Source organism: Lagenorhynchus albirostris, chromosome 8 (genome assembly GCF_949774975.1).
Source record: "Lagenorhynchus albirostris chromosome 8, mLagAlb1.1, whole genome shotgun sequence".
In the NCBI taxonomy this organism is placed as follows: Eukaryota; Metazoa; Chordata; class Mammalia; order Artiodactyla; family Delphinidae; genus Lagenorhynchus; species Lagenorhynchus albirostris.
In genome coordinates this window covers 48,564,429-48,590,792 of record NC_083102.1, presented here as the reverse complement: position 1 = coordinate 48,590,792, position 26,364 = coordinate 48,564,429, and the positions used below count along the sequence as shown (strand labels likewise).

The following is a 26,364-nucleotide window of genomic DNA, read 5'->3' as shown; positions in this document are numbered from 1 at the left end:
TACTTGAAGATCAATACACAGAAAAGGAAAATACGTCCCCCAGAAAATAGATGCTAACGGTACCAACACTTAACGTTAATATAGGTGCATTAAAAATAAAATATTGTTTAGCTCTCCAGTTGCAGTGCACACACAAGGCATGGTTCCAGTAGGCTTCCCTTACACACTATTCCCTTTCTTTTCTACTCTCCCGCCCTCCCTCCTTAGCTTGCTTCCCCTCTCCTTGGCTTTCATTCCAAATGTATTTTTAAAGAGTATTTTCTGGAGAATAGAAGTCTGTCACTGTGGTCTTGAGAAGAGGTCTGGCATTTGTGGATTCTACCTTCCTGCTCAAATGGCGTATTCTTTACAGTTTATTCACCCATAGATTGTAGCATTTCTCTTACATTCAGTGTAGGGTTCACAATAAACGTAATGAAAAACTTTCAACAACAGGAATATTTTCCTGGTACCAATAAGCATTTTCTCACTGGTGGAGGGGGTAGAGGAATCCTGCCCCTTTCCGGAGGGTTTCCACTTCCTTTCTCCCCTTCCCAGCTCTTTGCATTTAGTGGGTGGCAGTTTCAGAAAAAGCATTCTGTCCTTGAAAATTGCAAAGGATACACTTTGCAAGAAGTGCCTGTGTTTGCCCTTGTTCTCACACACTTTAGGGATCATTAAAGGTACTAAAAAGGAAAAAAACTGGCCAATCAAAATCACAGTTTTCAAATAAAGGAAGTTTCCTGCCCGATCTCTTTCCTTTGAAGGTATGATGGAACATTGGCAACTTGCTACATTATTTCTAAAGGTCCACTGATGAGTTTTGAGCTTTTTTATTTTGTGACAAACGCACAAACAGACTCCTGGTTCTCCAGCATCTAGGGTGTTGGTGCTTCAATAATCTATGCCTATTTACCTGCTGCTATTCCCTTAGAATGGGAGCGATAATTCAAGATGAAATACAGCATGTATTAGTCTTGAAAAGAGGAATTTTCTATCCTTTCCTTCGTAATTGAGGTCATTCAACCACTAGGGTTCACCTGGAGTCCATACCGTGATACACGCGTCACTCTGAGCCATTTTATCTTTTGTGCTGATAGTCAAGATCGCAACTCTAACATTGACATCAAACTCTGTCTGGGCAGATGACGAAGAGCGCTGCACAACGTAAACTTTTGACCCTCAACTTTTTGACCTGCAGTTACAACCACAAAGATACACAAAGCTCTGCCTCTTCTTTCAAGGGGAAGCCCCCCACCCCAGGAGCTCAGGGATGCCCTGCTTCTGCCACTGCCTTTTGGAGTAAGAGGGTGAATTGGATATTTTTGTGTGTTTGTGACTGTATTTCCTGTCAAATCAGCCTCCTACCTCCTTTTGTCATCACTTAAATAGGAATGAGATTATTATAAAATCACTCATCATTACGTTTACAAGGAAAATTTGGAGTAGGAGGCTTTTGCAAGGGGAACCTCGTAAAAAGCGAAAGAAAAGACAAGACGGGGAGAAAGCAGGCGATGGAAGTGGGAGACTTTTCCTTTATTTAAAAATAAAGACGCAGCCCTAATTGTTGGGAAAGCTGGCCCAGGCAGGAGAGTTGACTGTGAACTTGTACTAAAGCGTGCTCTGCTGGCGATTCCTAGGGTGTGCAGATTTATCTTCTCTGCATTTACTTAACCCGGCAGTGAACTGCACGGGCGTCATTTGTTAGGCGATGACAGACTTCACCTCCAGCAAGGGCTGCTTCACAAAATTGCAATAATTACCCAATAACCTTCATAACAAATATTATTATTGAAAAGACCGGTTCGTGGGGAAGGGAACTGGTGGGAGAAAGGCAGCTTTCTTTGCAAAAAAAAACACCAAATAAAACCGTCCTAGGCAGATCTTTCGGTTCTGGGGTTTAGAGTGGCTAGGACTGTGGCTCCCCTCTCCTATGTGGGTGGGAGCCTAGGCAGACCCCCTCAGCCCTGTCTGGAAGCCCCGATTATAGTTTTGTCATTGTCTAGAAAGAAATTCTGCCTTAGAAGCCAAAGGGATGGCGCCCACAACGTTCTGCACTCTCCACGGTGGGCAAACCTCAGACAGACTCCAGAGCGAAGGTGGGGGATAGCCTTTGCAGGGCATCTTTCAAGCTAAAAGGATTGTTTTCCTCTTTAATAGCCTATCTTTCAGGATGTAATTTGCTCTCCCCTCACTAGTTGTTTGGATATAATACTCTTCACATCTCAACAAATGAACATGACTCCGTTTCTGGTAGAAAATTCTGTCTTGCTCTCCCAGAGCTGCCAACAATGAAGCGGGGGAAAGAACAGGGGGGAAAAAAGGAATCTTGGCATAAGGTTGTGAAATTAGAGCATGGAAACCCTAACAAACCCCTAAGTAAGTGTGACCAGAAGCTTCCTATTATATTTATAGTTCAGGAAATATTGTCTCTTCAGCTTGTAGAAACAAACGGGGCCTGGCACATTTCGAATGCCTTCTCCTTTTACAAAGCTAGGAGCACAGACAAACACTTCTGCCACCAGCTGAGGCTAGATGTCTTCATAAAACCCTTAGTGACAGAGCTTTTTTTTCCTAAGTAAGTTCCTCTGCAAAAGCAACCCAAAAGAATGCACGAGAAAAAAAATAACTTATCTACAAAATGAGCAGATAACCAGCCATCCTCCTTACTATGCTTCCTATGAAAATAGGAAGAGAGAAAAAAATTCCTCCAATAACGCTCACATAGGTCTGACTGGATGCTGTATTTTTTTAAAGTCAGTTAACCGCATGTGAGTTGGCCTGCCGTCTTAAACTCTAAAGTTTTATGATGATTACAACAGACAGAAATAAGCAAGCTGACAATATTTATAGCCTGTAATTTTTTTAATGCTTGGGAAAGATTCCCCCATATTGTGTGATGCTAATCCAAGAAACTTTCTGCCCATTCCCATACCCAGAGGGGGACGTGACCACAGAGGTGGTGTGGACACTTCTTCCAGGCATGTTACTCCAATGAACCTGCCAGCAGCTCTATCACTCTTTTTTTCTGCCACTAATTTTAGTCACCAAGAAGTCACTCAATCAAGATCACCAAATGAATAACTAAAATAAAACCTTAACCCAGTATTTTCCAGTAAAGAATCGAAACTCAGAGCAGCAGAAGAAAACTCCAGAATTCTCACAGACATCTAAAATAATAAAAGAGAACCCAAATAAAGTTTATATTCTGGTTGCCACTAAGATGCAGACACATCTTCCTGAGTGCTGAACTGCTCTCAGGAAATACTCACTTTAACAGGTTACACAAAACGACCTCAGGGATTCGCCTTGCCACTATTCAAGAGGAGTGGGACCTGTGGGAGGGTTTCGATTTTTCAAAAAACTTCCCAGGTTTTGCTTTCTGAACCTCTGACTTTGGGGACATCTGTTGGACTTATGTTGAGTGTAAGTGGCCTCTGCACAATAAAGTTTGTGGAAATTCCAACTCTACACTTTAAATGTTTTCACTTTAAGGACTTACTAAATATCTTTACCAGTTAGCACTTGCAGAAAACCACCTAGCTAGCTCCTAAGGAGAAAAGCATTTGGAGACAGAAGATCCCATTTTTTGTTTCATTTCTGAGTTGGAGGATTTGGCTTAGTTCTTCATACAGGATGGGGGAAATCTGCTAGATCCCTTGTGGGTACCCATTCAGAGAAAGACCCCAGGGCAGGCCACAGGGTCCCCAGTCATGGCTTTGCCACTGAAGAATGTAGAGGGTTGGGGCCAGAAAGGGTGGCTGAGACCAAGGTGGAATTGCACCTAGGAAAAATCTATCTCACCCATTGGTGCAATATTGGGGACTGTTTTGGAAATCATAGATTATGTAAATTTCCTTGGATCAAACAGAAAGAGCAACTAACAAAAGAAAGGCGGAAATCTCCTACTGACAAACGACCTATTTCTTCCCTAAACTACCCTTTATGATGTGTGTGGAAAAACAACCTAATGGTCCTGGGGGCTTTTAAGTTGGACATTGAAGACACCTCGATTTCCCCCCAAACTTTAGGGCACAGTTTGGAAGAAAGAATTTGCCTGTATATTGAGGGGGAATAAATTAATGTTTAGTGCTATCTAGGGAGATGCCTAAGTTGCCTTTTGAGGGTCCTGTGCATAGATTTTAAATTCTACAAAAGGAGAGGAAAAGGAAAGAAGAAGAAAGGCAAGGCAGAAGAAAAGAAAGCGCTGTAACGCCTTTCATTTAGCTTGGGGATTCAAAGACTAAAGTTAAATCCGGCCATAAAGTTTATTGCTTCAGACTCACAGGCTGGTGAGAACAGTCCCACCGAAATAAAAAGAACGTGCAGGCAAACAAGGTTCAGGGCCTGGTCCCTGGTGCGGGGGAGGGGGTGCTGAGCCCTCCCCCGCAAGGTGGGGACCCGCGGTCCCCAGCGTCCCGCGGGCGCCAGCGGCCTGGGCTCGGCCTGGCGACCCAGGGGCCCAGCCTAGAGGTGCCGCCCGCACCCGGCCGGCCTCTGCACCCTCGGGCTCTCCCGATCCAGCCTGCGACCCGGCCCCAAAGGCCGCCACCTTCGTTCAGTGCTGCCAAATGACCCCGGCCCGCGGAGACGTATTGCCACAGCCCCGTCAGAAATCCCGCCGGCGTCCGCCTCGGCCCTGCCCGGGCCTTTCTTTCAAACTCCCCAGCGCGCCCCAGCGCAGCGCGGCCTCGGCGCCCGCAGCCGGCGCCACCCCCCCCACCCGGCTCCCAGCCCCCACCCAGGGCTCCGCAGACCCAGCAGAGCCCGGCCCTCCAGCCCCGGGATGGGGGCGGCTCTGCCCGGTCTCTGCATGCAGGCCTACTCGCACACAAAAATCATCTTTTTGCACGCCGGCGAGAGCAGCGGAAGTCATTAACATCCGCGCTGGTGCAGCAATTAAAGTTAGGCCCAGGGATGCGGCGCGGCCACAGGCGCTCTGCACCGTGGTGCCTCCGAAAGCTGGCTCTTGGCGCTCCTAATTTGGGCAGAGGGAAAGTTTGCTCTCCCCTTTGGAATTCCGAGGCAACCTCAGAGTTATTGAACCAGAGAGAGAGAGAGAAAGATCCAGAAAGAAAGTTTTCAGAGTACAAATAAACTTGAAAGCGCTCAGGGGGCGAGCTTACCTTAACTCGGAGGGAGCCATTTTTTCAGAGTTTTGAGAAACTTGCGGTCTGGACACTTCTGGACCTAAAATTGACAATTTGAATGACCAGGTGGCACACGTAGCCTGCAAAAGAGTCAAATGGAGTCCAGCGTCAGTGAGATTATATGTTATGTGGTATATAATGTTGGATGTCAACTCCCCAAAACCATAAAACTTACTTTAATGGCCCCACGTGACGTTTTATAGCCAGTGAGCCGATCTGTCTGTGCTATGGATGATTTTACGATCTAATTCATAGACAAAACCCTATTCATTTGGCACCCAAATGTCATATAGCCGGAACTGGGGCTTATAAAGTTTACTGTTTTATAACTTTTTAAAGGAAAGACGGCATCAGTGTAAGCAGTCGGTAAATGTGCAAATCTCTAGTTGCGCTTTAGCTGCTCTGAGGAGTTTTCCAATCGAGCTAGGATGGGGTAAGTACCTTCGATTTGTAGCAAATTAATTATAGCAAAAGAAGCCAACTGGGTTCAGGAGGGCGAGGAGTGGGAAAGGGTGCCTGGCTGGGTTAAGGGCAGAGGGTCTGGGGGCCACAACTTGACATAGCAGCCTCTTCAGCAAGTGGAGGCCTAGGATGGCCTTAGGAGAGAAGCGGCATCTGTGTGGGCCCCCGAGGGCCGCTAACAAAGCCCTGGGCTTTTTCTCCTTTCTCTCTCTTCCTCTCTTTTTCGTACCCCTCAAGTTAACCTGGTTTCCTCAGAGATGGGCAGGTTGGACTCAGGCTTTGCAACCACCTAAAGCTTTTCCACCCTCTGCCCTGAACTCTCTGATGGGTCAGTTAGGGAGGCCACGGGTCAGGGTGTTGGTCTGAGGTCCCCTTGCACAGGCAGACTGCTCAGGTAGCCTCAGACTCACTGCCTCCCAGCACTGGACAGACAGACAGAAGAGCAAACAGAGCCACTTGCTATTTGGCACAAACCAGACCAAGAGAACTTACAATAGAAAGTTTATTTTTTGTTTCCAGTCAGTATTTTTTCCTTAAAAACAAATACAAAAAAAAAAAAAAAGCTGATCACAGTTTGCTTAAACAGCCAGACTTGGACAATATTTGTAACTTTGTTCACAAAAACATACATCACTGAAGCTGCGCTTATAAGAGCCACTTCCAGAGTTCGTGCAAAGGGTCCTACAAAGGCACGCAGGGACACACCGCTCAGAGTCACAGTTTTCATCACAGAGTCACTAGTCACTACACGTCGAACAAGTTAAGTTGTGTCTCATCAAGTCACCTCTACAACAGCATTAATTACACAAGGAATATAGGTAGTTTGAATAAAAATATCTTTAACAGCTTGGAGCTATTGAGACAGGAACACTTCCACTCACATGCACAATTAAACAACTGGAGTGCAACACACAACATTGGCACTAAACGAGGTCGAAGGGGGACTTTTTTGTGGTTTTTTTCTCTTTTCTTTTTTTGTCATAGTTACTTCAAGTAACACAGCTTGCTTCATATAAATAAGTTAAAACATCTATTTTTTTTCAAGACAAAGCCATTCAGGACAAAGAAATGAAGAGAAAGCAGATCTACTTATACAGGCGCTATAGTGGCAATAAACAGGCTCATGATTAAAAGATGAATTAGGGCAACGAGAACAGGGCTTCTTCACAGAAGGAACACAAGGGAGTTTCAGAAAGTCACCTTAGGACTGACACTACGCGGGACCCGGCTAATACTGCTCAGTACTTTAAACGCTCAAATACTCAGGGGCGGAAGGCCCCTCCCGCCGCCGCCATGCTCATGCTTTTCAGCTTATTATCTTTTTTCCACTTCATTCTCCGGTTTTGGAACCAGATTTTAATTTGTCTCTCGGAGAGGCAAAGAGCATGTGCTATTTCAATCCTTCTTCGGCGGGTCAGGTAGCGGTTGAAGTGGAACTCCTTCTCCAGCTCCAGGGTCTGGTAGCGCGTGTAGGCCGTTCGGGCCCTTTTGCCTTCCGGGCCGCCTATGTTGTCTGCAACAGAAAAGTCAGCGGTTTAGCCACCCACTCCTCAGCCTCTGGCTACCAAAGTCCGCCAGCTGGACCAGCCAGGGTCCTGAACAGGGGAGAAAAGCTCAACAAGTCTCCCTCCTCACTCGCCCGCCCGCCCCTCCCGAATTTCCTTCCCTCTTCCTTTCTAGAGAGAAAACAATAAGATTTGGACTCTGGGAACAATCGGCCCATCCGAAGCTGGAGCCGCGTCCCGGACGATCCCCCGGCTTTCCCTCGCCCCTCTCTTGCCCTCTGGCCCTGCCCCTGGCGCCCTGAGGCGGGGCACAACCCTCACAGGCTGCCAACCACCCAGAAACCCACCAAAGCAAGGCCCTTTTCTGTGCGCCCAAGTAGCCTCCAGATCACCCTCCCTTAAAGTTCCAGCCCCGCGAGCCGCCTCCTGTTCCAGCCTGCACGCTTGGGGCGCCTGCTTTCTTTTTCTTCCCTTTCTTTTCCTGCTCTGCCTCCTGCCCCCAAACTTCAGAATCCCGCCGGCTCTCGCCTCGATTATTCCCCCCACCAAGCCCCTTTTCGGGGACTCTAATTAGTAACGCTGTTTCCCCAGCGTAGCCCTCCTCATAAATTATCAGTCCTGACAAGCCCGATTCACGGCCCCTACTGCCATCCTCTACCTCTCTGCGCCCTGCTCGGCTGGCCTGACCCATGAGCGCGTTCCGAGGCGCTGGGGTTGGATATGTTTTTTTTTTTCCTTTCCCCCCTTTTCAACGTCTAAACTTGGCTAGCCAGCGACCCCTTTCCCCGCATCTGTGAGCGCTGGGCGCTGCAGAAAAGAGAAGGAGGAAGAAGGAAGGCAGGGGAAGGAGAACGGCGGGGAGAGGCTCCACAGGGCTGGGAGAGGCGAAACCAGGACAGTGACGGGGAGAGAGAGGGCGGTAAAGGAGAGTGGGGGGGGGAGGACAGAGAGCCGCGCCCCCGCGGCCGCGTGGATTTAGGAAAAGACTGGCTTTACCATGACTTATGTGCAGCTTGCGCATCCAGGGGTAGATCTGGGGTTGGGCGGGCGGCGCCGGGCTCGGCTCGCTCTGAGCGCTCGCCTGCTCGCTGCTGGCGGGGGCGTCCTCCTCGGCTCCGGACGCCGTGCCAACCCCCTCTCTGCTGCTGATGTGGGTGCTGCCGGCGTTGGCCGAGGCGCCGCTGGAGTTGCCCAGGGAGTTTTTCCCGCCGTGGTGGCTGTCGCTGCTGGGCGAAGGGGCCACGGCGGAGCAGGGCAGCGGGTCGGGCGGAGGCGAGTGCGTGGACGTGGCAGGCTGGCTGTACCTGGGCTCGGCGGGCGCCGCGCTGGCGCTGGCCGCGTAGCTGCGGGCGCGCTCCCCGGAGCCAAAGTGGCCGGAGCCCGAGCGGCCGACGCTGAGATCCATGCCATTGTAGCCGTAGCCGTACCTGCCGGAGTGCATGCTCGCCGAGTCCCTGAATTGCTCGCTCACGGAACTATGATCTCCATAATTATGCAACTGGTAGTCCGGGCCATTTGGATAGCGACCGCAAAATGAGTTTACAAAATAAGAGCTCATTTGTTTTTTGATATGTGTGCTTGATTTGTGGCTCGCGGTCGTTTGTGCGTCTATAGCACCCTTGCACAATTTATGATGAATTATGGAAATGACTGGGACATGTACTTGGTTCCCTCCTACGTAGGCACCCAAATATGGGGTACGACTTCGAATCACGTGCTTTTGTTGTCCAGTCGTAAATCCTGCCTGATGACCTCTAGAGGTAAACTCGGGCACTAATGGGGGAGTTGGGTGGAGGCGAGAGGAGTGGCGCGCGCGCCCCAGGCGCGTGCCCGCCACTCGCCGCCGTCGTTCAGTCGGACTCGAGCGCCACCCGCTGGAGGCAGGGCGCATCCCTCCGCTTCCGACCCGGGGCTGCAAGGGCCGGGGTCGAATTGAGGTTACAGCCCATTATGGCAAAATTATTGCATTTCCCTCGCAGTTCCATTAGGATGTACCAATTGTGAGGCCGTCAGCTGCCGATCGCGTGCCCGGCGAGGATGCAGAGGACTGAGGGGAGATGGTGACTTGGATTTTATTTACAACAACTTTATTTCCCTGCTGTGCAGCCCCTCTTATTTTTGTGTCGAGGTTGGGGTCGGTTCTGACCGTCGTGCCGGCAGCTCTGAAATTTGAAAATACAGATATCACCTTCGGGGAAGGGGGGGAGGCCATTTAGCCAATTAGAGAAATAAATCCTACCCGCAGCAGCAGCTACAATTACGGCTCTGTTTTTGCGAGCGCATGAGGGACAGTGTCCCTGCCGCTCTTAAATGACAGGCGTCTATTAAAGATAGCTTTTGTGTAGCGTTTCTCCGAGGCGAGGTCAAATTCCATACACTTTTATAGCCGGAGTCGATTTTTCTTTCGTGTAAATATGGTTTTCGTGTCAGTTTGCTATTTGATTTGCTATAAGTATCCAGCCTGGAGAGTCTTCACCACCGGGTCACTTTCCTCGAGCCAACCGGGCCCCAAGTCGGAGGGTTCTCGGTGAACCCAGCGAGTGGGCCCAGGCTCCCCGCAGCCACAGAAGCTGCTTGGGCCTGGGGATTCGTGGGCCGACTTATTAGGGTCTTGCTTAGACCTCCAGAAGTAAAATGAGGACGCTAATGAAAGCATTTTGTGGCAGTGCCTAGTACCTCCGTAGTTATCTTCCTGGGTTCTGAAAGACGAAAGTAAATCACAAATATAGCTTAAAGTTGGGTGTGGGGGGAGGTGTCCCCGCTGGAGAGGTCAGGCGTCTCAGGCGCCCCTGGCACATTTGGAAACCAGGACTCTTGCCGCTCCCATAGCCCTGGGCTGCATCCTTAGGTCCTGAGAGCTGTTGTGGTGGTAGCGCCGGCCCTGTTGGAGGCGGGGAGCCGGAATCCGGAGCTCGGGGAGCCCAGTCATTCCCAGGGCTGCAAGATTCCACCCGCGCCCAGGTTGGCTCGGCTGGGCTGAGGCTGCTTCTCTTCCAAGGACGGTTGCGCGCTGGGCCGAGAGACAAGGCTCTCTCGGGCCCCCTTTGTTCCTCGCGCTTCTTCCTTTCTGGGGGCGGCCTGGGAGGCCTCGGCAGAGCTGGGGCCCCAGACTTTAGGCTCCCTCTTCCCAGTGGCCGGAGTTGATTTGGTGATGCCCTCCGGGACTTGGTGGCGAGGAACCGAGGCGGAAACGACCAGACACCAAAGGGGGCTCGGCACCGGGTTCTTTCCTCTCCAGCAACCCCGGGACCCGAGCTCAGGGGCGTGCAGAGGCGCTAACACAAGAGCCGGGAACCGACTGGGGCGCGCCCTGAGACCCGGAGCGGGCTTGGGCAGGCTTGGAGAGCGGGATTGCGTGTGCAGTGCGCCTCGCTCTACCGCTGGGATTGGCTGTGTGTGAGGTGTTTGTTTTTTTTTTTTTTTCTTGTAAGAAATAAATGCTCAGACGTTTGCAAAGCGCCGGGCTCCCCTGAAACTGCGAAAGCCCCCCGGATGGGAGTAGGCGGGAAGAAAAGTTGGGGAGTAGGCGAAGGCAAGGGGGCAAAGCCGAGGGAGGTTGCGGCGCGGGCCTGGTCCCTGCCCAGGCGTCTACTCGCCCGCTTTTGCCTCAGCGTCCTCCCCGCTGGGTTGTGTGGAATTGATGAGTTTATTTTCCTTTTTCCACTTCATGCGGCGGTTCTGGAACCAGATCTTGATCTGGCGCTCGGTGAGGCAGAGCGCGTTGGCGATCTCGATGCGGCGGCGCCGCGTCAGGTAGCGGTTGAAGTGGAACTCCTTCTCCAGCTCCAGCGTCTGGTAGCGCGTGTAGGTCTGGCGGCCTCGGCGCCCGTGACTCCCGTACACAGCACCTGCGGTCAGAAATGGCCGGGCGCCGGTAAGCCAGGATCCGGGCAGCCAGACCAGTCAGCCCCGCGCCCCACGCCCCGGTCTCGGGGCTGAAAACCACCCGCCTCTCCCACTATGTCTGGGGCCGAAAGCGGGCTGGATGGGAGAAGATTATTTCATATTAAGCGAGATGTGTTCCACCTAAAACGACTTGGGGTGGGAAATTATTGTTTTTGAAAAATCTGCTCTGTAAAAAAAATTACAAGCAAAAGAATAGAACAGCATTCTTAGATCGGGGTACCTAAGCCTGTTTTGTGGGAGTGGAGTGTGTGTGTCTGGGAATGGTGGGTGTGGAACCCTGTGGGTAGGGTAGACGCTCCGAATTCACACACGGACCTCTGTGAAGATGTTACTTTGGCCAGCCATGTCAGGACACAATATGCTTTGTTAAAAAAATTTAAATGGTGAGCCCTCTCAAATCTTTGCAAATGCCTTCCAATTGTATGGCCCTTCTGAGAAACGCAGAGCTCTTGAAAACACAAGTGGATTTTAAAGCAAAAGACTGTAAGTTGAAAAATCCGCATTAGCCTCTGTCCTTCTCCAAGGATTCCCTGTAGATTTTTTGGAAACCAGGAGCAAAGAGATGGAGCTATGGGCCACCTGGGGTTTCTGGAATGAAGGACTGTGATGGGCTATCTGTTCTAGTGCCAAAGGAACCCATGGGTGGGGGGCTCCCCCAAAGCTGGGTGTATGAGACACAGGCAGGGCCTCAGAAGGACGCAGAAGTTGGCTGTGAGTGAACAGTTGAGTGGAAGGGGGAGGGGAGGGAGGAGAGAGAGGAAAAATCCTGAGGCTGGGGATGTGGCCCTCCAAGGCTTTGGGGAGACACTGCAAGGGGCCAAATGAGGGCCTTTATCTAGATGCGTTTCTGAAGGGCAGAAAGGTGAGGGGGTTGGGAGGGAAAGGGGAGTTCTCAGGATGGGTGCAGAAGGCCATCACGGCTTGGGGATCTGAGCAGGGTGTTACCAGCGTGCAGTGAGGGCAGGCGCTCTCTCCCATCCAGCCTTGCTCTCTTCAGGTTGCCCCTGTCACTGGGTCTCGCATAGCATGGCAGTGAGCCCCCCACACGCTCCCTAAGTTGTCACCTTACATGGACACTAGTGCCCCGCCTTCATGCTGCCACAGCCTGATTGCCCCATTGGGAATGGGTTGCATTTTTTATTTTTTGAAATCTCTTTTTAAAAACCCAAAGAAACTTTGTTCATTCTTTCCTCCTTTCTTTCTATTTCCTCTTTCTACTCTCTCTGTCTCCTCCTTCCTTCCTTCTTTCCCTGCCTCCTTCCCCCTCTCCCTCCACTCTCTTGAGGGGCTGCAGGGAAACACCTTACCCGCGCAGGAGTTCATCCGCTGCATCCAGGGGTAAACAGGACTCGTGTACTTCCGGTCGGTGCCTTCGTCATGGAGGGCTTTGCCCGGCACGCTGTTGCTGTCGGGTTTGTACTGCTGCTCGGGAGAAAAGTGCAGGTAGTCCCCGGGGCCCCTTTGCTTGCCACTGCCCGAGGGCGAGGCACCACTGAGGTCCTTATCAGAATAGAAACATGAGGCCCCGTACTCGTAGGACGCCCGGTTGCAGGCCAGGACCGAGTTGGACTGTTGGTAGAAACAAGGTGAGGTGTACGTCTTGTCCGGGAGGCTCGACGCCCCGTACGAGGCCGGGAAGGGCCTCAGCGCGTCATAGCCGGCCGGGTAGAGGGGCAGCTGGCCCAAGAAGGAGTCCTGGCCGCTGGGCAGGCTCCCGGGGAAAGTGGGATTCACAAAATAGGAACTCATTTGCGCGCCCCTCTGCAGGACTGTGATTTGTTGTGTATTAGTACATCTGGCTATAACTATTAGTAGTCATCGAACTGGTTTGTTTCTGGATGGCCGAACGCCAAAAGCGACAGCAGCAAATCGCACCAGCTGACGCGGCGGCGGCCAATGGGAGCGAGCGCCGGAGCCCGCTCCCCGGGGACCGCGGCGACCGAGGCAGCAAAGTTACAAACAGCCCCCAGCCCGCCCGCCCGCCGCCCGCCCGCCGCCCGCCCGGCAGATTAATGGGCGCGCACAGCCAGCCGGCCCGGCTCTCTTCCCGAAAGCCGGTGGCGGGCGAGGCCTGGGCAGGGGCGTGCGGCTCGGGCCGGGGTAGGGGCACCCGCGTCCGGGTTGATGCAAAGACCTGGCCAGGCCCGCTCTTTCCTCCCCCCACCACCCTCCTTTTGCCTTGTTGGATTTTGCTGGGTTTTCTCTCCAAACAGGAAACCTGACAGCCCCGCTCAGGGAGGGGCGGTGACGAGGATGTCTTTGCTCCGGGCCGGCCTGCCCTCCCGGCAGGGCCCTGAGTTTGCCCCTCCCCCTGCACTCCCCTACCCGTGGGTGCGGGTTCCGGAGCTGGAGAAGGGCTCTGAGAAACCAGGCCTTCACCCCTGCTCCTCACTCCTGCCCCTTAGGGATCGATGCATCACCTCCTCCTCTCCTTCCCCACTCCCACCAAGGGCCTGGGCCTCGCCGCCAAGGAGAAAGGCTCACCTCGAGCTGACCAGGACCAGGACGAGGCTAGTCTCTAACCCCGCAGGCCCCCTACTCCCACATACAACACGTCTCCTTTGAGTCTCCAGGGGCCTCCTTCCAATGGCCAGCGATTGCCTGGCCTCAAAGCACCCCTCACAAGCTGTGAGCCCCGCTCCTGCTGCCTCTGAACCCAGGAACCGAGAGGTCAGAAACCACTGGTTTCAACAAGAAAGGGACCTACAGAGGAGTGGTTGTGAGACTGAGCTCCGAAGCCAGCCCTGGGACCTGCTCCCCTTGCCCAAGCCCAACTCGCCAGTCTCTCCCTCCGCCTGCCACCCTGATGGCTCAGAGATGAGACAGATCCAGATGTGGAGTCTCTGTCCTCATTTCAGAGGTGCTGGTGACCCAGGGTCCCTGGCCCAGCCGGGCACAGAGGGCAGCTCCGCGGGCCCAAGGCCGCGGGAATGATGGATGTGCTTGGCTTCTGGGTCACCTGTCCATGGGCTCTGTCCTGGGATGTCCCCTTTCCTGCCCCTTCTGGGACATTTTGGGGGACCTGCCACCCACGGTTGCTCCAGGACCAGAAACAGTTTGTCTCACCAGCTCCAGAAATTCTCTGAATTGCTTTTACTGCAGCCCCAGGCCTGGCCTTCCCCAAACAGGACAGGAAAATCCTGTCCTGGGCTGCGCTCTCTTGCCTGAGGTGCTCCTTTGAGATAGTTGACTTTTATAGCACGTGGATCAATCTCATTTTGTAAATGTGATATCTTTCCAATGGCATTTTTACAACTGTATTTGTTAGGCTTGTAAAACCCCTTGAATTATCTTTAAAATGCTCAGTTCTCTGGAGCCTGAAGAACGATTTATTTATGTGATTTGGTTGAATTTCCAGAGGGTGTTTATAAGATCTGTAAAACTGGCGAATGCAGGCTGATGGGGTTCAGGACTTGGGGGGTGTGTGGCAAGGCCCCCCTAGGAATCTGGCAACGACTTCCTTAATCTCTTCCTTGCTTTTCGATTTCTCCCCTCACTTCCCCCAAGGAGAAAACATTGGGAAAGGACTGGGCTATGATTGGCCTCTCCAGAGACTGTGGTGCATCCTCGAAATCGGCTGCTGCCCACCCAGTGGGGGCTGCACCCAGAAGCCTTCTGACTGTGCCCCAATCAGTTGAAGCTGGGAAGGTTTCTTCTTTGCATATATAAATAAGGGCCTGGCAGGAGAGGACGTAATTTTAAATTGTCCTCGAATTTCTTTAGGGAAAAGATCTGATAGGTGAAAATGAAAACTCAAGAGTTAAAAATTAAAAAGGGATTTACAAAAAAGTTGTGTTAGAAGAGAATCATGTTTAAGTTGTTGTTTCTTTAACAAGACCATCAGATGATGGTGATTTCAAGCAAGTTATTATCATGTAAGATGAAAATGATCATTTGGAGATGTTGATAAATGTTTACATTCATAATTTCTGCTTCATTCCTCCAGGTCCCACACGGTGTTGGGGCTGGTGGCAGTTTACTACTGTTATTAGTATTTGTTATGGTTTGACCCGGATTCTCGATTTAATCATCGTCCCAGTCAACGAAAGAATTTGATTTCTCAGCTAAGAGTCAAAAAACAGTATATTTCTAGCTTCTATAGAAACTAAGATGGAAAAAATATATTAAACTGAAATCTCTACGTGTTAGCCAAGGCTGGTACATATCACGTTGACAGCCGTCCAATTTATTTCTCCAAGCAGCATTAGGTGCATATATATATATGTATGAATATATATATGTATGAATATATATATATATATATATATATATGAATGAAGAGAGAGAGCGCGCCATTCACGCAAGAATAGAAGCCCCAGACTCTGGAGGGAGCCTCTCCTGGGATGGTGAGAATGGCCACCAGGACTCTTTTCTAGGTCAAAGCCACATAGAAAGTGCACTCACCTTTCAGCTGCTCTTCGAGGGGGACGGGATGGCAAGCAGAGCCTCACAATGCACCCTTTCCCGGGGCTGTCCACTGAGCTCCTCGACCTCCGCCGGTCTGGAGAGAGGCCTGCTGGGGGGTTCCTTGAAGGCCACTGAGTCCGCCGGGACCGCTAGCCCAGGCCAGAGCCCATAGCACACAGGTGCGGCCTCTGCCTGTCACAGGCCTTCGCTTGGAGCCAAAGCCCGCCTTCCTTGCCATAGCCAATCCTCCTCAGGGCCAGCCAGGCCTGCAGGCCTCAGGACTACGAGTGCTATCTCCGATTTCAAAATCCCACAGCGGACGCGTTTCCCGAACCAGTGTGCGCCCCCGGGGCGCCTTGGGACGCACAGTTTGGCGAGAAGCAGCCGTGACGTGCCAGGCGGCCTGTGCAACCAGTCTCCATGGTGCTGGGGTGGCGGCAGGACTCGAGTCTAGTCGGGCGTCCAGCTCCGGTCAGGGGTGGCCAAGGCGGGGGAGGTTCCCGGCCAGTCAGGCCCTGGGAGGCCGCCCCTGAGGTCCTCCCTCGCCCCCCTCTCCTCGGGCTGCTTGGGAACCTCTGAGGGGCCCGCGCAGCAGTCGCGCCAGGCTGCACGACTCGGGGCTGCGGCTGGCGTCGGTTCCGGCGACGGCCACAGCGTGGCAGCAGCGAGCGCCCGGCGCGGTCGCAATAAATAATCTGCTCGCGGCAGCCGCAGTCAGGCAGCTCACGGCCCCGCGATGCAAATGCGCCTTTATCCGCCCCAGCGCACCCCCCAGCGCGGGTGGACGTTCCCGACGTCCACAGGCCCTTCTAAATTGTAGAGTGCATACCAAGGCATCATCTTAAGGTGGGGAAACAACAACAACCAAAACCAAAAAGCAAACAAAAAGAACTCCCAGAACCTCAGGTTCATTTCTGGTCGCTGTCCCAGGAAGCTCCCGGGACAAATCTGATCGAGGTACACCCAGGTCAAGTTGGGTCTGTGCCACCGCTCTTCGTCAAGCCCACGCCCGCGGCACCCTCCGCGCCTTCTCCCAGGCGGCTGCACAGTCCTCCCCCGGCTCTCGGAGATGGGCAGCGCGCGGTCGCCAGCCAGCCCGCTGCGCCGAGGTGGCTGTGGCTGGGAGGAGGTCCCCTATCGCCCAAACTCGGTTTGCGTCCTTCCTTCAACCTTGGCTGCGGGCCCCTGCCACTCGCAATAACACCACCACATCCTCTGCACCGAAACTTCCCGCCAAGCAACACCCAGCCAATTAACCCCATCCTCTCCTCCAACACAGAATTCCACCCACGAACCTATTCCCTCTCCCCGCGCTTCAGACACCTCTCTCATCGGAAAACCGCGTGAAGGGAAGCAGGCACTCAGCAGAGGACCCTGGCTGAATTAGTAAGTTTTTGTTTGTTTTTTTCCCTCAGTCTACTTTTCTCTCCAGAAACCAGTTCCCACGGAATAGAAGGTGCTGTGTTGATGCTGATAAAACCCCTGTCGATGAATTCACTTTGCCCCCGCCTCTTACCAGCTTCCCAGGTCGGGAACTGTCTCCAGTTATTGGGGGATTCAATCCTGCCAATTGGGTCATAAAAAAAAAATCCAAACCCGGGAGGCTGGCAGGGAATGCAGGGTGCAGGGCCACTTCCTTTTGGGCTCTCCGAGGTCGCCGAGGAAGGGGAGAAAGAAGACCTCAGTGTTCCTGCCCCGTGCCAGGGCGCTGTGCCACAGAAGGAAAGCAGGCATTCACTGCCACGGTGAGCCCGAAAGAGGAGAGGGAGGGAGGGTGTGTGTGAGTGTGTGTGTGTGTGTGTGTGTGTGTGTTGGCGAGTGCGGGCTGTAGTGTGTGATGGAGGCGCGTGTGTGAACGGGTGAGTGGGTGGGTGAGGGTGAGTATGCCCCTCTTCAGAGCCGCCCTGGGTGCCCTCTCCCACTGCCGCCGGTGCCGGCTACCGTCTCACAACCTTTGCTCCTGTCTCCCCACACGTCTCACCTGCAGATGGCGGTTCCCAGAAGCTCCTGCCCCTCTGACAGCTGTCGCCTGGGCAGCCCGGGGAGACGAATTGTCCTCTTTCCTGGTGCTAGAGGACGCAGGAAATTAGCCAGGTTGCGAGTTGTAAAGCGGCCGCGGCGGCGCCGGGAACTGGACGAGCCCCACCTCCAGCGGGAGCGGCCGGGCCGGGCCGGGCCGGGGCCTCGTCTCGCTCGCCATCGCCGGACAAAGCACAGCCGAGCCGGGCTGGAAGGCAGAGCGCCGAAGCAGGCAGGACGGAGCGGAGGAAAAGAATGCGGCTCTATTCTCGCAAGGGAAATTATAAAAAAGTTCATGTTCACGGTTCCCATCCACATGACCGACAGCGGCCAATGGAAGGGCCGAACAACTCATAAAGTTGTATTGCAAAGTTGTAAATTTTCATAAACAACAACGGATTTATGACCCTTTCCCCATCACTAAGAGGAGGCAGCTCTTACACCGGCGCCATCTTACCACCGAGGCCGCCCCGACTTGGGGCCGCAGGTTTTACAGACCCAGTTGGGCCGGGGTTTATTAAGAGTAATAAGAAGTGGGCCCAACCCAAGCAGGAGACAGGAGTCGAGGTCTTCGCCCGCCGAGCTCACCCTGTTCTGCGCTGTCCCCACCACCCCTCGCCCCTTCCCCAGCCCCTCAATCCTTCTCATCCAGACGCCCGCGCCAAAGTTTCGAAGCCGGGTTTGCGGCCCCTGCCCCTTCCCATACCCCTCAGCTTCAGTGCTGGGCCCTGGGGCGCCCTCGCTTTGCCTGAATGTGGGCTTGGGGTCTATATCAGAGGCCCTGAATCCCGCGTCCTATCCTGGGGTCGGGTTCAGGGCTCGTGGAAAATTCGGAATCAATTGTAGGGTAACACCCCTTTCCAAGCCCGCCCTATAGCCTTATAGGAAAGGGTGGATTTGGGATTCTCTCATGGAATTTATGGAGGTTTTGGGGGAGGTTCATAGAATATAATGTATCAATCGAAGATTCCATTTTCAAGGGATCTGGAAGATGTTTGCACACACATGCAAACCGGACAAAAATCTCCACACAGAGAAATGCACATATACAATTATGGACACACAGAAACGCATGCACCCAATTATGGACGAAGAAATACCTGCAATTGTTTACACACAAAAACACCTGCACTCAACTATGGACAAAGAAATACATACAATTATGGACTCAAAAATACACAGAAATACACATGCAAAAAGAGGTACACACACCTATATGAATCTACACATAAAAAGTCCACATGAAAAGGGATTCGAGGTGTATACACCAATACGTGACACCCAGCACATAGACCCTATTCTTTCTTCCATTTTTGCTGTCTCAAAGCCCCTTTGGCCACATAGACACAGCCAGGGCTTGCTCTCCACTCATGCTCACCCTCTCGTCCCCAGGCCCCCTCCCCCCTAGATAAAGCGGTCCACATTTCTTTGTCATCGAGCATCTTTATTTTTCTGTTACATAAAACACTGTTCACTGGGCAAGACAGGAAGTGTACCTTCCTGTTCCTGGAAGCCCAGGCTAGAGCCAAGAGGGATGAGGGGGACACAGGACAACACAGGAGATGGAGGGCGCTGGGGAGGGCTGCCCTCCCCACACGCTATAGAGTTGGGTCAAGACAACACACCATGCTACAAAGTCACCCCATTAACACATCCTTCCCAAGTCAGGACATTGCCTTACAAATGAGCTCCAAGACTATATAAATGACAAAAAAAATCTTGTTCAAATATACAATATTTGCCATTGTAGGAAAAGTCAGGGTGTACATATTCAACATGGCTGGACAGCAGGACACAGGGGCCAGGGGAGGGGCAGGGAGGCTGGGAGCATCTCTGCGAACCCAGAGGCCTTCAGCTAGCTTGAGAATGCTCCCTTCCAGAAATAGGGGGTGATGGGCCTGAACATGGGGTGCCCAGGTCAAAGAAGGAGGGATTCTAGATTGCAACACTTAGAATGCTTTGGAATAAATATATTATTTTTCCATTTAAATAGAAGCCAATGCCCTGGTCCCCGGACACCAGTGCCTTCTCAGCACAGCCTCAGAGACCCCAAAGACTGCTAGCCCGGAAGCAGCAGCGGCCTGGCTGTGGAGGGGGGAGGGTTCGGCACTAGGTAGCAGGCGAGCCAGCCAGCACAAAATAGGTAGTTTGGGGCGAGTAGGTAGTACTGAGAGTCAGGTCCTTGCGGGTATGGGGGAGGTGTTGGGTGTCTGACAGTGTTGGGACGTGTCTGGGCTTCCTGGGAGTGGAGGCCCTCTGGGGCTGGGCCCATAGGTAGTTTGGGGGTGCCTCTCCCCGAGGCCTGTGCTAGGTAGTATTTTAACCGTGCCAGAGCAAAGCTGGTGGGACTGGGGTTGGGGGTGTCTGTTCGGGGGTGGTCCTCGAAGGCAGAGGGGATCCCCAAGGGGCCCCAGTCTAGGTGGCTGCTCAGTCCAAATAAGCTGGGAGCCGGAGCGGGTAATGGGGTAGATTGGGTGCAAGTTGGGGACTGGGGTGTTTTTCTTTTTAACATTTTCTTTTTATTTTTTTCCACTTTTGTAAATAAAATCAGTCTCTAAAGACACTTTCCCGACTGTCTGGTGCAGCCAGGGCCCTGGCTCCAGCCCTCATTCCTCCTCCTCCTCCTCCTCCTCCTCGTCGTCGTCATCCTCCTCGTCGTCCTCCTCGTCGGCCTTGTCGGCGGTGGCGGCTGCAGCGGCGGCGGGCACGGCACCCTCGGGGGCGGCGGAAGCGGCCGGAGCCTCATCCTTATGCTCCTTCTTCCACTTCATGCGGCGGTTCTGGAACCAGATCTTGATCTGGCGCTCGGTGAGGCAGAGCGCGTGGGCGATCTCGATGCGGCGGCGCCGCGTCAGGTAGCGGTTGAAGTGGAACTCCTTCTCCAGCTCCAGCGTCTGGTAGCGCGTGTAGGTCTGGCGGCCCCGCTTTCGGTCCGGCCCTGAGAGCAGACACACACACACACACACGGACACACGGACAGACAAGCGACAGGGACACAGACAGGACAGTGCATTAGCCAGGCCGCCATCCCAGAGCGCGCACCTTCCTCCCGGCCCTGACCTAGGCGGGAGTCCCCCCTCCGCCCCGCGCCCCCAAACTGAGCTGGGGGAGGAGCGGGAGTGTTAGCTGAAGACCCCGACTGCGGTGCCAGACGCGCAGGCAGCTCTGTGAGGAGGGAAGGCGCAGAATCCCAACTTTACAACCGCCCTTTCCAGCCGGCTAGGCTTCCACAATGTCCTGCTTCCCCCTGACAAAGGGAAATTGTAAATATAGAGTGTGGGCAAGTGGGAGATGCTGCGCTTTTGCCATTCAAAGGAGAGCCGGGCCGCTTCCCCGCCTAGCTAGGCAAAAGGGAGACCTTCTCCGGCGGCCAGCACTCCAGGGGCGCCTGCCCTCCCCAGCATCCCGCGCCCCCAACCCCGGACCTTCCTAGGGAACTCCGGCCCTCTGTCTCCACTCCCACACACCCATCCCCGCCTTTAAATGGCCCCTGGCACTGGGGCGTGTGAGGGGCCCTAAAGGGTTTGGCTCTCCCTGCTTTTGAGAAAAAAAAAAAGCTTGGCTGAAAGGAAAAGGAGGAGGGAGGGAGAGAGAAGAAAGGGAGGGAGAGAGAGAGAGAGAAGAGAATAGCGAACAAACTTAGTGTTGAAATTCCAAGGCAAATGGAGTTAAATAAATTTACGAGGATCGAACCCATTAATTGGGCAATAAAAAGTTTTATGAGCCTCATTTACATACAATGCTATGAGCGCTCCACGCTATGGCGCCTTGGCTCTAATTAAAACCAGAAAGGCAGAGCCGCCAAGAGTCACGGGGCAGCCGGCTTGCAGCCGCCTTGCTCCGCGCTCCGCGCTCCTATCCCCGTGCTCCGCGCTCCCAGCCCCGCGCTCCCAGCCCTGTGCTGCCAGCTCCCAGCCCGCGCGCCCACCCGGCCCGCCTAGCGGCTGCGCCTACCTGAAGACCGCATCCAAGGATAGATACGGAAATTGGCCTCGGCCGAGCCGTGCAGCGCGCCTTCGTCTGCCTTGTCGCAGGCGCCTTTGGCAAGGTCACTGCAGAGCCCCGGGATGTTTTGGTCGTAGGAGGCGCAGGGCAGGTTGCCGTAGGCGTCAGCACCCAGGCCGTAGCCGGACGCGAAGGGGCTCTGATAGAGGGGGCTGTTGACATTGTACAAGCCCGGTACGGTCGAAGGGAAGGCGCCAGCGCCCGCCCCGTAGCCGCTTCTCTGCGAGCTGGGCGCAAAGGAGCAAGAAGTCGGCTCGGCATTTTGGAATAGAGAAGCCCCCGCAGTATATTTGCTAAAAAGCGCGTTCACATAATACGAAGAACTCATAATTTTGACCTGTGATTTGTTGTCCGGCAGCTTTCAGTGTCGGTTTTACGAGGTAGCGTGATATATGATAACATTACACCCCCAGATTTACACCAAACCCCATTTTCTTTTGGACGGAGGTCGCCGCAGCACGTGACCGCCCACATGATCGCCTCCGCCAATCTCAGCAGCCCTCACAGGTGGTCTCGCTTCGCGGGGCCCGCGGCAGCCTAGAATGGAAGGGGAAGAGGCTCAAATATGTGGCCAACGAATCTGTCCGCGCCCGGCCGGCCTGGCGCGTCCTGCTGGAAAAGGACTCTTGAGGCTCCGCGCGGGCGCTCAGCCTGCCGCCAACCTGGACCCCTGGCCTGCAGAGGTCGCGCGGAGCCGGCCGGGCGCAGTCCCCTCTTGCTTATTACCGAACGCTGGACCAAGCCTGCGGGTCCTCCGTGCCCCTCTTTCTGCCCATTGATGCAGCCCAGGGAGGGTCTCTGCACTCCGAGTATCCGCCCGCCCCACGGTGGCCGGGTGGGCAAATCTCGGCTCTGGGAAAATCGACTCTTTGCCTGTGTCTCCCCCCTCCCAGGTCCAGTGGGCCGGAGGCCCAGTTAGACTCTGATCCAGATGGGGCAGGCGCAGCATCGCTTTCAGCTACAGCGAGAAAGCCACCGCAAACTGGAACCATGTGGTTGGAATAAAGTCAAGGTCTTTCAGCTTCCTTTCCTTAATCGGCAGCGCACTGTTTATCTGCCCTAAAGGAAACAGTGAAATATTTATCTATTAATGAGACTCATTTGCCAGCAGATTTATTAACATGAAGTCCCCCCCCCTCCTGGACACCTCTGGCCCGGCAGGCTCTGTGCGTTCTCTCCTGGGCACCTGGCTGGCCTTTGGCAGCCTAAGAAATGGCCGGACACTCTTTTGTCCTCCCTGCAACCCTTGGTTCCCGCTCGCTCAAGGGAAACCAAGTCCCTTTCCCCCAGCTTGTTGGAACCTCAGGCCAACACTTTCCAGGTGCCAGCGGTGCTGTAAGGTTTCTGGTAGCTTTCACTGGGGCCACCCCTGGGCCTCAACTGGCTCCTCATGGGCCTGGATGCCTGCGAGCAATACATGCTTTAGAGCCAATTGGGAGAAGAGAGCGGGCCCGGGCGCCTGGGGACTGCAGCCCACTATAGATCTCCATTGCTTTTGGAGACCCCCAGAACAAATAGGGGGACCTTTCCCAAAAGGCCACCTAGCTCTGGAGGCTTTACCTTTCCAAGACTGGAGCTCAAAGTAGTCTCACTCACTCCCACCCAGGGCCTCAACTCTCGGCGCTTACCTTCCCAAGCCTCCAACCTCTGCGCAGGGTCGGAGCAGCAGAATGCCCTGCTGCCCACCACTCCCTAGAGGGTGGTGGAGTGAACCCTTCCCCTAAACGCCTCATAAACTGCCCAGGCTTCGATGGAAGCCCAGCAGTCAGGTCAGTACGCATTTTACTGCTCAGCTCTATTGCACACCATAAACCCGACCTCACAATGGAATTGCCCCGGAAATTCTCTGAATTATAGAGTTTGATTCCTTGTATACAAAACGCTTCCCATCACTTTCAGAGGGTCCAGGCCGCCCCTGTTCACCGCACGCTCTCAGGGGGTCCCAGAAGCACAAAAGGTGGCAGAAGCGTTCATGCTTGGATGCAACGGAGCCCGAGCTCTGGCCTAGTGGACTGCCCGAGGCGTGGGTGGGGAGGCGGGGGCTGTCTGGGCAGGTGGGTGCCTGGTGGTTTCCCCTGGGGGCACAGGGGCCATAGTGCGGCAATATCCAGGGATGGCCTTTATGGAGGACCAGGATGATGGTGTGTCTCCGCTGGGGAATGGTGGGGTAAGACTGGAAGAGAAGAAAATACCAAATATTCCAAATAGCATTACTTTCTGGCAGGAAATAAAAGCCTAAGAAAGTTAAAGGAAGACCAAACAAACAAGAAGAAGGCTAGGAGATCAAAGAGGCGGAATTAGACAGCTTTAGACCAATAAATTGTTCCTCGGGTGACACGGAGCAAGACGCAAAGAGAAAGAACGGGCCCCGCCGCCGCCGTCTGTCTAGACTCCGGTGGCTGCAGCAGCCGACAGCGATGGCGTTTAAAGCAGAACCTGCCTTCGTGGGGCGACCCGACAGACCGGGGGTGGGGGAGCGATTTCTGGGAGAGCAGGAAAGAACGCGTTCCCAGCCAAGAGGGCTGGGAGCCTGTACCATAGGCTCACCCCTGCCCGGGTTTTGTCCGGCGCAGGTCCAAGCCGTCCTGGCAGGACGCGCTGAACCGCCTCCTGGGCCAGAGAGGATCCAGATACTGCCGGCAAGGCCTCGGCCTTTCTGGGCCCAAGTCAGCCAACTGGGACGAGTCCCGCGGGTGCTGAAACCTCCCTTTCGTTTCTGAGCTTCTCTCTCCCCTCTTGCCTTCTGCAGCGGGGTTTTAAAACGAAAAGGCCAGACAAAAGCAGGCTTTCAATATGGCCTCTTGAATCGCGTGTTCCGGAGCCTCTGGTTTTCTATTTATTTGGCTGAAGAGAGACACCTGCACTGGGTTATATGTGATAATATTCACAGAAATACTCGTTGACGCTCGACTTGGGGCAGGCGCGAGAAGGCGAGTTTCTAAGCAGCCGAGCTGTCTTTATTGAAAGACATTTTCTCAGCGCTCTCCTGGAGCTGGGGTCCTACCTACCAAGCAGAGAGTGTTTCCCCTGCTTCTCGTTCCGAAACAGTCCTCAATATTTAAATCCGGCTAAGAAGGTAAACCCAGCTTTGGGTCAGCGAATGGAGCCTGCCGGAGTCGGGCGGCTGGCGATTTGCTTCTGTAAACTTTTCCACCCGCACCCGTCTCACGGGCTGCGCGTCTCTTCTCCACCTAGTGTGCAGTCTTCCGTCGCGGCGCGGGGGCGGATTCATCCCTGACAAGTGCAAAGGAGCTCCGCCTGGCTCGGGGTCCTGTCTGCGCGGCTCAGAGGGAACCGGTTCCCTGGCAGCCGAGAGGGGAGAGCCGCCTCCCAGCCACCGGCAGGCCAAGGGCAAGAGAGGCCCCGCCTGGCAGTCCACGAAGCAGAGTTCCCGACCGGCCTGCACCTATCTGGAGCCTCCGTGATCGGTGGTGAGAAGCGGTCGCCACCGATCTGCTCCTCCGCCATTTATTTGTAGTTACATAAATCGAGCTTTGTATTTGCGGCTTGGATACACGGCCACGGGCGGCTCTTGGGGAAGCTATAAAAACCCCTTTCAAAAAAAAAAACAAAAAAAAAAACCCTTTCATCAGAGGCTGTGAAATTTTATGTATTATATAAGGAAATATAATGAAGGCGTGTGTCTGTAATACCAACGTGTGTATATAAACAGAAAAGGGCGGAGAGAGAGAGAGATAGGAGAGATATAAACCCAGTCCCCGGTTTTACAGCGTGTACAGCGCGGAGATGCAGGTTGTAAACATTTGGTGGGCTTGATGGAGATTATTACAACCCAAATAAATGCACCGCGTGGTGTGTTCACAGGGCTCGAGAGTGCTTCGAAGTGTTCCCTGTTTGCTTTTGCGTTTTCCCTCTGAAACCATTCTGCACCCGGGGCTGATCCTCGCACCCGCGCTCCGTACCGCCTCCTGGAAGGCTCTGAGGCGTGTTACCCCGCCCAGGGTCGAGAATAGGCTGGGCCTGGATTGGGGTTCACTCCCTCCTCCTCCTCGCTTCCTGAGCAGGGGACGCCAGAGTAACCTCAGTGCCTCCACTGCTCAGGAAATTCGGGGGCGAGAGAAAGCAAGGGAGGCTTTCACCACGTGAGCTCCTATCCTTGAGCTGGGATGTTAATATAATTATTTTAAATATCACATTTATTTTAGAATAACTAAAGCAGTTCCTGGTCTTTCTCCCGGGATTTCCCATCCTGCCATACCCACACCAGGCAATTACCAAGAATGCCTTTATGCCCAATTTTCAGCCGCCTAATTTTATTGTCACGTTTTTAAGGCGGCCTAGTCCCGGGATCCTGGTTCGCCCGCGGGTGCTGGCTCTCCCGACCCTGTACCGGGGCGCAGACTTCGGGTCTCTCTCTCGGGCCGCCGTAGGACCCTTGGCCACCGTGTATGCCCTCTGCACACCCTCTGGGGGGGGTCACCAGGTCCACGGGCTGTAGGCCTTAGTCCTTGTGTCTGTCCGCCGGTCCGTCGCGTTCTCCGAGCGTCGTCGTGATGCCCCGAGGCCTGTCCTGGGCTGGGAACGGTGACCCTAGATCGGTCCCCGCGCCTGGAGCTACTGCCCCATAGCAGCCGGACAGCTGCAGCCCCGCAGCGCTAGGCCCCCGGGATGGGGAAGAAGAGGGCGGGAGCGGTGCAGGTCAGGCGAGGCCCCGCCGCTTGCTTTTTTGTTTCCCAGCGAGGCTTCTGTCCAGGCGTGAGCAGCTCCGAAAACATACGACCACCGTTCGCTCAAATCTGGGTCTCCCATTCCGGAAAAGCTTGCATCAAGTCGACATCTTAGGAACTTCCCAGAGTCAAGGCGGCGGGAGATGGCGGCGCGGGCGCCTTTTGCGTGGAGCCATACTGCCATCTGCTGGCCGCACCTTGACACTGCAGCCAAGCCGCCCGGCCTGAACTTCGCCAGCAGCT

The 26,364-nt window shown here is 54.0% G+C and overlaps 3 protein-coding genes and 1 long non-coding RNA gene across 9 annotated transcripts; 1 reads left to right on the top strand and 3 right to left on the bottom strand.

The window, feature by feature from the left end:
* Window positions 1-6,076: 6,076 nt before the first annotated feature.
* Window positions 6,077-9,005, bottom strand: HOXA5 (homeobox A5). The gene is made up of 2 exons (XM_060156962.1): window positions 8,093-9,005; window positions 6,077-7,104 (listed from the first exon to the last, which is right to left on the bottom strand). The coding sequence occupies exons 1-2, from the start codon at window positions 8,985-8,987 to the stop codon at window positions 6,854-6,856; spliced, it is 1,146 nt and encodes a 381-aa protein (XP_060012945.1). The 5' UTR covers window positions 8,988-9,005; the 3' UTR covers window positions 6,077-6,853.
* Window positions 9,006-10,680: 1,675 nt separating this feature from the next.
* Window positions 10,681-12,952, bottom strand: HOXA6 (homeobox A6). The gene is made up of 2 exons (XM_060156964.1): window positions 12,310-12,952; window positions 10,681-10,944 (listed from the first exon to the last, which is right to left on the bottom strand). Exons 1-2 carry the CDS (start codon window positions 12,749-12,751, stop codon window positions 10,685-10,687), a joined length of 702 nt encoding a protein of 233 aa, XP_060012947.1. The 5' UTR covers window positions 12,752-12,952; the 3' UTR covers window positions 10,681-10,684.
* Window positions 12,953-13,044: 92 nt separating this feature from the next.
* Window positions 13,045-17,832, top strand: LOC132524687 (uncharacterized). 2 transcript variants are annotated; one of them, XR_009541973.1, is made up of 2 exons: window positions 13,045-16,795; window positions 17,397-17,832. It is a non-coding gene; the product is annotated as an uncharacterized LOC132524687 (long non-coding RNA). The 2 variants fall into 2 exon arrangements; XR_009541972.1 differs by having other exon boundaries at window positions 13,045-17,154.
* Window positions 17,833-18,857: 1,025 nt separating this feature from the next.
* Window positions 18,858-24,783, bottom strand: HOXA7 (homeobox A7). 5 transcript variants are annotated; one of them, XM_060156954.1, is made up of 3 exons: window positions 24,442-24,755; window positions 21,383-21,970; window positions 18,858-20,366 (listed from the first exon to the last, which is right to left on the bottom strand). In XM_060156954.1, the coding sequence occupies exons 2-3, from the start codon at window positions 21,759-21,761 to the stop codon at window positions 20,035-20,037; spliced, it is 711 nt and encodes a 236-aa protein (XP_060012937.1). In that variant the 5' UTR covers window positions 21,762-21,970; window positions 24,442-24,755; the 3' UTR covers window positions 18,858-20,034. The 5 variants fall into 5 exon arrangements, with proteins under 5 accessions (XP_060012937.1, XP_060012938.1, XP_060012940.1 ...); XM_060156955.1 differs by lacking the exon at window positions 24,442-24,755 and adding an exon at window positions 23,981-24,125; XM_060156957.1 differs by lacking the exon at window positions 24,442-24,755 and adding an exon at window positions 22,355-22,375.
* Between the last annotated feature and the right edge of the window lie 1,581 nt (window positions 24,784-26,364).